The sequence below is a fragment of the Vanacampus margaritifer genome, chromosome 11, assembly GCF_051991255.1.
Source record: "Vanacampus margaritifer isolate UIUO_Vmar chromosome 11, RoL_Vmar_1.0, whole genome shotgun sequence".
Classification (NCBI taxonomy): Eukaryota; Metazoa; Chordata; class Actinopteri; order Syngnathiformes; family Syngnathidae; genus Vanacampus; species Vanacampus margaritifer.
Window position 1 is genome coordinate 21,431,272 of NC_135442.1, and position 11,509 is coordinate 21,442,780.

An 11,509-nucleotide genomic window follows, 5' to 3' on the forward strand; every position below is an offset into this window, starting at 1 on the left:
ACAAGAATTCATAATTTGGATGGATAGATGGTTGGGTGGCACGCACACACGCACACACAGACAAATACGATAATATTTAAAATAGATGAAGTCAGAAATAAAAAAACACTAGTCCCAATAGATTAATATGGACAATGGCATTACCATTTGTTAGAGTTTTTTTTCCCCCAAGACTCCCAGGAAAGAGACTCAACTCTGGCGCCCTATAACGCTGAGCTCTTCCTCCCTGAGTAATTTAGAGGTTGGATGAATGTGAATATAAAATATTGGAATTTTTTTTTCAGATTGTTGTGAAATACTTATGTATGGATATGGGTCAAATTTCAGGAAAATAATAATAAAAAAAAAATTGTCCAACATTGTGCTGCATGCTTATACAGAACTTTTACTCAATCAAGTAGCTGTCCTCCTTTGAGATGTGAGAGAGGATTGTAATAACTTAATATATTTTTCCTTTACTGCACATAGTAACCAAACATTTTAAAACTCAGCACCAAAAAGTTGACAGTTTTTCATGTCCCTTGATGTTGACTATTCTTGCTGCCTGAAAGTCTTCTTGCCTTTTAAATGATTCTCTCAACTAAACTTGCTAAGGAGATTGATGTCAATTTCTCTTGGACAAGGACACAGAGTATGAATGGCACAAAAGATAGAATAATGTGCTCCCACATTAAAAGAAATTGGAGAAGACAAAGGTGTTTAACTCTTTGACTGCCAAAAACGTTAAATAACGTTTAGTAAAATCCTACGGAGGAGCGCCAAATACGTTAAAAGACGTTCACCAAGTTTTTTTTTTTTTTTTTTGGAAACGGGTGGAAGAAAGCCTTGGCCAGCTGTGCTGAAAGTATCAAGCAGATCTAGTTAGTATAATGACTGTTTTTGGCCCCTAGATGGCAGCGATGACTCTCTTTGGACAAGATCGGGTAGGCGTCAGTAGTAGAAGACGTGAGGCGGAGCTAGAGTGTTGAGGGGAGAATGGCTGAGAAAGCGAAAATGGCGACCGGTGGGCAGCAGCTCACGCTTGATCGTTTTCTTCAAAGAAGAGAAGCATCAACCAGTGCTAAAGAGCACATTGATGACGACGATGATGATGATGGTGACTCCGAGGTTGACGCCGAAGTTGGAAGCGTTGACGCGGCGGCTATGATCACGTCATAAAGCCTCACCGGCTAGCGATGCTAACGCCGGAAAACGCGGAGCACAACCGAGCACTTCTGCACAGGCGGATGTTCAATCGGACGACGAAGAGTGCCCCGAGTCCAATGCATATTCATCTGAGGAGTGGGTACAGTCTGATCGTGGAGAAGACACTGGTTATGGACTACGATGCCACCATGAATGGAGTGGATAAGATGTATCAGAACATCTCTTACCACCCGGTATAGGAACTGAAGGACATGAGGAAGCCAGACGTAACACCACCGTAACGTCACCGTATCATGATCCTGAGAGTAGACTTGATGGCAACATGGCCAAACACACACTGCAGTATATACTTGCTATTCCTCGGAAAAAAAGCCAGCAAAAAAGTGTTGCGTCTGCAATCGCAGTGAAACTAATCTGTTGTGCAAATCCTGCTGCGTCCCCTTGCACGCAGGGGAGTGTTACGAAAAGAAAAACTGTATTTGAAACATCCACACAATTATAAATAGTACCACGGTTGCACACATTTGTAAATAGTTTGCCAAATTGTTTTGTCAAATTGTTACACTGTTGAATGTAAATAAACGTATTTTGCTATCAAAAAACACTTTTTCATTGTTGGTGGTAGTGTTTTACAGAAGTAAAGCACTGTTTAGGTGTTTGTGGCATCATTCATGGGAAAAAAAAAGGTGTCAAATTCACTAGAGTGCATGAAATAATATCGTTTCACAAAAAGCTTGATTTCTCCGTATTTTGTTTCAAAACAGCATTTGGGTGAAACTAACCATTTTCTATTGTCGATTACTGAAAAACGGAATAAGGTAGAAACAAACTTTTTTTTCTGATGAAAGATGAGAGTCCAATCTTTCATTTGGCAGTATGTGTGTTTCCATAGTCCAAACACAAAATTTTCTGTGGACCTTGAAAGATCAGTCAAAATGCTTAAATCGGCTGCCACCCACGGCATCCCTTTTCTGAAAACGTCTGGCAGTCAAAGAGTTAAATGTCAATGCAAAAAGAAAATGAAGACTGTATAATTATTCTTCACCAACGTGAGGGCTGTAATGGTAGACAATGGTTACACATATACTAGAGCAGGTATGGGCAACTTAAATGACGGAGGGGGCAACACATCATCAGTGCTACTTGAGAGCCATATAGGACCACACAATTCCTAACCAGATATACAAAAAATAAGACATTTTAAATATGGACAAAATACATGCATATCATATGTCTGTTTCCAGTTGAACCGATGTATGACAGCAAAGTATCATAATTTAATTCATGCTCAATTCATTTATAAAAGATCCACCCATCAACAATAAAGGGTTTGAACAATCCCAAAAATTAAAGTATACTGTTTTAGTTTTTCTTTTTTCAGTGTAAAGAGCTCTCGTGCATAAAAATGATCATTCTAGGACGGCACAAAACTACTGAACAGCAAACCAACATTAAGAGCAAGAACCCATTTTGCGCATTTTTTCCCCCCCAACACAAATCAACTCACACAATATTTAAATGTTATTCGGGTACTATGTTTCAACTGCATGTCATTCAAAATCCGAAAAGAATTATAAGTCATATTAGCATCGTACTATAAGGCAGCATAAGAACTGATGCAAGCGGAACTAAGTAATGTCTGTCATCTAGTGGTGAATAGTGATATTACAACATCAAATTATGCAGTGGACCCCACCTCCTCGCAGCCGATAGGGACCGGACTGGTGAATAGCGTAAATCAGCGTATAATTGATGCTCATCGACATGCCTTGGACATGTTTTATTTATTCACTGTGTTTTTTACAACCCCCCAAAATTCTGTAAAAAAACGCCAACAAATTTCCAATATATATTTTCCATAACACCCATGTTGGGCTGCGAGTATGTGGGACTGTAGTAGAGGACACATGTTCATAATCTTCCTCAGCCAAAATTTTATTTAAGTATGTGTATGTTCTATACAGTTTTCCCACAAAACTCAAAATCTTAAGCTTTGACTTTCAATTCCTTGCAAAAATCGTTTTTCCCCTTTTCCCTTTTTTACATGACCTCAAATAGAGTCTTTAGTCCAAGTAATTTCCTCTGCAAATAAAATGTTCTCACTTAAAAACAAGAACAATTGGTTTCAATCTGTGCAAAGACCAAACAAGACATGAGATGAGGATGTGTTCATCAAGTGACTTCTGAAAACTTCCACTTGCTCATTTACGTCCACTACCCGAAAGGAAAGATGAAAGGTAACACATGAATAATGGTTTTTAATTGACAATTCGTAGTATATGAAAAGATGTGTGCATCAAGGCAACAGTTTGTTAGGTTGTTTGGGAAAGATGTATGCTTGATTATTTTTATTTATTTTTTGCCTTCCAAAAAACAAAGTTGCACTGTACTCATCACGGTTGACTTCCTGTTGAAAGTTGAGCACATTATCAATGGATTTTTAGCCAGTAAAAAGGACATATATTCACACCGTTTATTTGGAATCTTTGCCTAACGTAACATACATGTTTTTGAACTGTGCCATCAACTCAAGAGACTCAAAACTCATTAAGAGAAATCAGTCAATGTATGAACAGCGAAGACTGTTTTTAAACAAACCTACCTGTTTGACGTCATAGGCAAAAAGCACATACTTCAAGTCAGGGGATATAGAGTACTTGGCCACATTGAAATTTATCTAAGGTAAAGGGAGAAAACGCAGTGTCAGATGCAGAACTCAAGTATAACCGTTGGGTCACAAAAAATACATATTTCTACTAAAATTACTCCCTAATTAGTGTACTTACAAAAGTTGTATTTGATAGAACAATCTCTGTTTCGTTAGAAAGGATGTTGAACTTGATGACATGGCCATCACTGTTTCTGTAAATAACTTCAGAATCTGTGCAGAAACAAAGGGGATAAAGAAAAAAAAGCATTCAGCATTTTGAGAAAAGACCTTGCTAATACTTTCACACAAATGTATTTTGACTCAATTGGGAAAAACATCAAGCATTACAAAGGTGTCAAAACAAACATTTTCCCTTGACATCGTTATCACCTGCAATTATTTAACGTAGGAGATGACAAGCAATCTCTCAGGCTTTTGAGACTGACACATGATGTGAATGTGTACAAATCCAAAAAGATTTAAGAGCCAGACGGCACAAAAGGCTTCTCCCTAAACATTTAATCTTCAAGGTAACAGCGCTGGTAGAAAAACAGCTTTGTACTGAGATGCTTAGAAGTGACAATGTCTCTGTTGTATGGTTTCAATAAGAGCAGAACAGTCAGAATCCAACAAAATAGGAATGGGGAATCACCACCAGTTGTATGTACATACTAAGAAAATCTTACATTTCATTTAAAAATTCTCCTTTCCTTACATAAAAAAAACTACTTTACACAGACTAATTAATCAAAAAAAAAGCCCTTGGGAAAGTGTGGGATGAAAACCATCAGCATTAATTAAAGTCATCTTGTCATACATGCAACGTGCATAATTACCAATGAGAAGGTGGATCTGACAATGATTGTTACGGTATTAAGTGCAATTACGATTACTGCAACTAACTCTCAATTAAAATAATCTAAAATGTCCACAAAACAAAATGTGAATAACATTGCATATTCAAGAAGTCACATTGTTTGTTTATTTGTTTATTGAAGAGGTAAACAATCAACAAAAAATATTGCAGAAGAAAGTAAAAAATAAAATAAAACACAAGAAAGCACCTCAAGCACATCGTTAAGTACAGTTCACATGTTCCAAAGTCAGTAGAAAGTACAAATTCAGATCATCTAGTCCCACAACTTGTTCTTTTTGACTCCCGGTAATTTCATAATAAATAAGTTCCACATATAATATATCCAAACACAAACAAGATATAAACTTACATTATTACATATCATTATACCCACATTCTCACACACACAGTTTTGATCACATTCAAACTAATACATCCCAAAAGTTCTGGCTTTTCTGCAGTTTCATCAACTTATACATGTCATGATCTGTGTTTTGTTTGTTTTGGTTGCATTTTAGTTGTTTAAGAAATGCAAAAATAAAATTTAATGGAAACGTATTTCAAAAAAGGGCCCAAAATTTGCAAAGAAAAGTGTTTATGCTTGAAGAGGATGGATTTTGAAGCGTATCGAAAAAACAAAAATGCAAATTTTTTGCTATGGAAAGTAGAAACAGGTTTTGTAAATAAAGGCTGACAATACCAGACACACGTTGCATGTTTGACCGGATATTACGTCACATCTACATTTGTAGTCACAAAGCAATGGCGGACGATAAAGTAAGGTATGTTTGGGGGGGAAGATAAAACAGAAATCTTCTCAAAATTAATTAAAGAAGTGAATATTAATGCAATTTTGGATAGAAAACAACAAAAAAACGTTACTGTTTATCAAGAATTACAAAAGCAAACTCATACGATATCATCGCAAGGCGCAGTCACTTCCTGGCCTTCTTCTTCTTTTTTTAAATTACTGGTGGATCACATCTCAGTATGGTGTATACCACCACCTACAGCGGCGGAGTCCACTCTCAATATTCGTAAAAGAAGAACAGATGGAAACGGGCATAAGTCGCAAGTCTGGTTTGCGTATTTTCACAAAATTCGCTTAAAGTTTTTGAAACATTTGGATGGAAACCTGACTAATGTCTTGTCAAGTTTTATCATGTCCACCTGTGCTTGTCATCCTGGTCCCTCGTGTCATCCGATCAGCTGAGGTAAATATTATGGATTTATTTATCCTATTTCATAAGCATTCCATACAATTCAGAAGTTCACCGTATTATTTCATGCACGGAGATAGCGGCATACTGTCACGTACGTTGTGTTACATTAAGTTATGTTGAATATTTATTAATGAAGAAAGCTATCCAGTTTTATTCTCAAGTAAATTGTGTTTTGTGTTTCCATAGGGGTCGCCATTGTAGTTGTGGGATTTCCAAGTTCAAGGGGGTGTTCCCTTGACTTACTTACATACTTTTTCGTATGAAGTCTGAAAAGTCCATCTTCCCACTTTCCTCGAATGCAGCATAAGTTCCCTGCTTTCTTTCAGTCTTTGTCGGTTCATTATCTGTGTCATGTCCTTGGCCTGTTGTGTCACTGAGTCAAGTGTTAGTTCGTTAATTGGACTCATGTGCTCGGACTTTGTAAATTTAGCGTTTTGGGGATTCTAGATTACCTTACCTTGTTTTTTTAAGTAGTTTTTTTTGAGCACCTGTGCCTCCACACCGTGCTTCTTTGCATTTGGGTTCTCAATCTCCATACAATACTTGACAATACATTGACATACTATTGATTGAATTCATTAGCTATTACTGTGATTTGCAACAATATTACCGTATATTAATACAAGAATACAAAATACAACAAAAGATCCAATGAGAACAATACTACTGATGAAATATCCTACCAATGGTGTTTGTCTCAGTCTCGACCCTTTTAAACCAAGTCTCAAAAAAGGATGTAGGTCCACATGTATTTGCACATTTTCCTGCTGTTGGAAAAACTCAAGTAAAATTATGACTGAAAAAAATAACATTCAGAGCTGATAAAAGAGAACTCTGTCTCGTGATCTTTAAAACATTACTGCGCTGCACAGCACTTGTCACCTTAAATAATAGAATGCTTGTACCTGAAAAAGAACAAGCTAAGACTCTGATGCATAAGTAATGCCCAATGTCTGTAACCCAATGAATAATGAATTCTCTCTGCAATACGTTTTCTTCCTTAAGCCTACCTCTGCAGCTAATTTGGTTTGAGCTTTGTAAATAGTTACACTGTACAATATCTACTACGATTGTATGGGTTAGAGTTACAAATGTTTGATTATGAGACGTAAACAGTTGAGGTGTTTTTGACATGCATATCCATAATATTTAGGGTTACCTTTTAGCTGGAGCCAGCTCCATCTAGCATTTCTATTATAAGAAATTGCATTTGGTGGGCCCCCTTCCTACTCCTGTTGTTTTGCCTATCTCCTTATAATGGTCGACAGGACAACCAGGTGGCCATAATCTATTCCCTTGTCTCCACAACCTCAGCAGTTTTAGCACGAGTGTTCATCGTGTCATGGGTAGCTCATTTCGACACACTGTCAGACCTCTCCTTCGAAGACATGCCTGTGTCTTAGAAACTTTGTGTTGAATCAGGAAACTGCCAGCAACAAACATCAAAATACCGGTTATCAGCATTCCAGTAATGTATGCATCTTCCACGTCCTCCATGAAAAACATCAACATTTGTTCATACATTCATCTCATTCCAGGAATCCAAGTCTGAACAAGCAGGTTCCCACTTCCCCACTCTTGTCGTCGAAAAGTTTGTGTCGATTGCGTTGAAAAACCAGCTGACCAATTCCATGATTTTGATTTTAGAAGAAGATTCGGTGGGAGGCTGGAATTACAGCATAAAAAACTCAGCAAGCAGGGAAGATCAGGACGGGAGGGGAAATACTGTACTTTTAAAAATCCTTAAAGATGTATTGTCTTAAATTGAACCTAAGCAGTTTGAAGAATGGCTGGATGGACATTCAAAGCGGTGTTTATTTGCATGTTTTAGCTCAAGCATAAATATAATTCACATACTAAACATGGACAGTATTTTGCATTTGTGTCTTTTACAGCCTTTTAGTTTTGGCTTAACTGAAGCCTTGTGCGTCATGCATTTTGTTGTGACATGAGGAACAGTATTTGGACCCAGAAGCAGACAGGACACGGAAGTATAGGTCTCTACATACAGAAGTACTAGGGTTGTTCTATATCATACCATCTACGATATTACCGGTGTATTTTTTTGGGTGATAAAAAAATAAAATATCACGAAATTGACACTGGAGGGATGTGATGACATAATCTGTAACATCATACGGCCTACCATACCTTCTTATAAATGTCTGCAAGAAATCACGGCATTCAATGGCAGGCCAAGAATTTCTCGCTCTTCTGATTGACCAATCGGAGACGTTCATGGCAAAATAACGAAGAGTTGACGGTTACGGCAAAATAACCACTGCCTAAACAATCGCAGAGGAAAACATTTTTCAACAACACACTTGCCTGTGGTGTGCAATGCATGACGCCACAAACTGGCTGCTATCGTATCATTAGTGAAGTTTTTTGCCTCTACGATACAAGGATCAATCACACGGGAGTAAATAATAGACTTTCTTGACTCATGCAATTTGCCATTGACTTCTGAAGGTTTGTGTTTTCTTTGTATTTGCTAACTAAATGTGGTTTTAAGTGCTGTAAGCAGTTATGTTATAATTAGAAAACACTACCTGGTTAGTTTTTATTATTATTTCAATTATGAAAAAAGGTGGCTTAAATATTGTGTAACTATTTCGAAGCACTAATCACAAATTTGTTCAGTAATTATTATGGTACAAATATGGTCAAATATAAATATAATAATAATACAGACGCTCCCCTACTTACGAACATTCGTGTTACGAACAACGGTACATACGAACATGTCTGCGCGCATGCGCGCATGTCAAAAAATGTTCGGAAAGAGATGCTGTAAGTTAGATTTTTTATTGCGCACCTTTTTCCGAGTACTGTAGTGCTTCTTTCCGCCACTAATACCGACGCTTGGCGCTGTGAGAGCTCACCCAGCATTGGAGGCTCAGCAACGTGTCGAGGAGGAGGAAGAAGAAGAAACGCCTGTCGCTTATAGATAAAGCCATCGCACTCTTCGAGCAGCAAGACCCAAATATTGAACGTTGCACAAAGGTTGCAAATCAATTGAATGATGCCATACAGTGCTACCGCATCATTTATGATGAAAAAAGAAGAAAACTGTGCAATCGTAGTTAGATCGCTTCTTTCGGCCAGTTTCTAGTAAATCCTCCAAGGAAGATACTCATCAACCCTCATCTTCTTCTCCGCGACCCTCAACTTCTTCCTACAATGAAGTTACGGAGGAGGAAGTAACTTTTGAAGCCCATTCCAGCGACGACGAAGAACCTCTCATGAGATAAAATCCTCCTCTTCCTCCTCCTCCATCAAATCCTTAAGCATCGAGTACATCTTCCAAAAGTAAGTTAAACTTCATTTTATTTATCTTATTACGTACATGTGCATACTGTGTGTGTCTCTCGCTCTCTCTCTCTAACATACGTAGTACAGTACTGTACGTATTCTCTTTAAACATAAATTATAATACAAAATATAGCACTGAAGCAACTTACGAACAAATTCACCTTACGAACGATCGCTCGGAACGTAACTCGTTCGTAAGTTGGGGAGCGTCTGTATAAATATCGTCACCACAAATTTATTTGAAATATCATGATATCATTTTTAAGCTGTATCACCCACCCCTAAGAAGTACAAATCAAATCAATAATAATTATTATAACAACATAACAGTAACAGTTTTTTTAATACAATTTACTGTTTTATAAAACTGCGATTGGCTGGCAACCAGTTCAGGGTGTACCCCGCCTACTGCCCGAACCCAGCTGAGATAAGCTCCAGCGCTCCCCGCGACCCTTGTGAGGACAAGCGGTTAAGAAAATGGATGAATGGATGTTTTATAAAAAAAAAAGACTTCACATTTATATTTAACACATCTGAGTTGCATGGCTCATTGGAAAAATGAATTGCCCACCTCTGATTCACAGTATGGGACAATGCGATTAGCTATCTTATCTTACAATTTTCTACCTTACGAAGCACAATTCTCTTAGGCAGCTGTTTGATGTCCACTCTTATTGCACCACAGACCGGTTTCGCATCAGGGCATATTTTGATTGAAAGATTTAATAAAAAAAGACATAGTCCCTCAGACTTGGGGCTTTGTTTCCGCGCCCAGCCAAAGTCTAGCGCAAGGTGCGGTGAAACCTTGTTTTGATATTTTCAGAGATGCGTGCAAGCAGGCGCATAGTGGTGGATTTATAATAGAGCAATTTGTGCCATAGAGATCCTGACGTCACGTGACTATTATAATCCGGCAGCGGCTGCAACCATTTATGCCGTAAAAAGTCTTCTTTAAGGTGTTGATCACTTATTAAATTTAACTGTGTAATATCTTTTAAACTGTAGCAGTAAAAATGAACGAAATTGATTATCTCCCCCACATTTTGCATGTGTTAACAGTTAGTATCTGCTGATTCAGCCATCATGTAAACGTGCTCCATTCCCTGCACATTGGGTCCTCTTTTGGTAGCCTGGAGAATGCTCAATGGCAGCTGGTCCACAACAGCTGTCAATCATTGTTAAAGTGTGGTGTTTGCTGTTAACTCAAAGTGCCAGACGTGTATTCTGTGCTGCCAAAATGGCTGTGCTAACGCCAATTTTGGGTCGTGTGACGTCAATGTCCGGATCTCTATTGTGGGAGTGAACACAGTCAACTTGATTCCGCCAATCGAGCGGCTTCCCTCATTTAATTTAAATCTGCGCTGATAGCCCTTGACTTGATAGCAGAAGAAGGAACTGATTTGCACAAGTCCTGCAGGTCTAGGCATGCAAAGGACGTTTATAAGAAAGTGCAGCAGAACTCCACAGGCGGTAAAATTGGCAAGGGTGATCACAGAAGTGAAAACTTGGAGCAAGCCTTCACCCAGAGCGTCAGTGCCTGTGTGAGACCCCCTCACCCTAACCTCCATTGCCCTGGCCAGTGAGATGATCTAAAACAAATTTGTAAAAAAACTGATGATAATAATAATGCATTCAGTTAAATGATTTCATTCCTTATTGATTATTTTTTGATTTGTTTTGTTTTGATTTTGTTGAGTTTACTGTTTTTGTTATGTTCTAGGTTATGTTTGAAAAAAAGACTTCAATCAATCAGGGCTTAGGCAAACTAGGCGGTAGCCTAGGGCGCCATTTAGTGGAGGGGGCGCCAAATTGCAGGGCAAAAAAAATATATACTTATATTTTTCCCCTCAGGTTTTCTAAAATCAAATATGTAAATGACCCTTCTATTAATTTTGTTTTTGCATTTTTGTATTACAGAATTGCATTGTTTTATTGTGCTATTATAATATAGTTAATATTTTTATTCTGAAGGATACAGGAAAAGGTCTCATAAACCGGTAGTAACTGGCGTAAGTAACCGACGTACTTAGTAGCGCCGTCTTCCAAGTGCAGAGAAGACGTGTGTGCGCCACAGTTATTAATGGCAATTTTTGTTTATTTGTATTGTAGCTCTTACAGTGTGTTCAACAAAGGAAGGTTTAATAAAAGTTGTGAACCATCAGTTGGAGAGACCACCTTTATTTCAACCGAGGATGCTACAAAATGTTACATTATTACATTACATTATTTATATACAGTATGTTCTATTATACTGCATATATATTTTATATAATAATTATTTTTTTATGACTTCTAGTCCAAATAGATATGAGATCATGA

General features: G+C 37.8%; 1 protein-coding gene across 3 annotated transcripts in view; it reads right to left on the reverse strand.

The window, feature by feature from the left end:
* Window positions 1-11,509, reverse strand: part of dpp10 (dipeptidyl peptidase like 10) — a 172,906-nt gene that overhangs the window by 39,808 nt on the left and 121,589 nt on the right. For 2 of the 3 annotated variants that reach the window (XM_077580498.1, XM_077580499.1), the window contains exons 4-5: window positions 3,933-4,027; window positions 3,749-3,823 (exon numbers count right to left, since the gene is read on the reverse strand). The exons of the other annotated variant lie outside the window; for it this stretch is intronic. In XM_077580498.1, coding sequence (XP_077436624.1) covers window positions 3,749-3,823; window positions 3,933-4,027 — 170 coding nt within the window. The remainder of the gene's footprint in view (window positions 1-3,748; window positions 3,824-3,932; window positions 4,028-11,509) is intronic. 3 annotated transcript variants of the gene reach the window in all.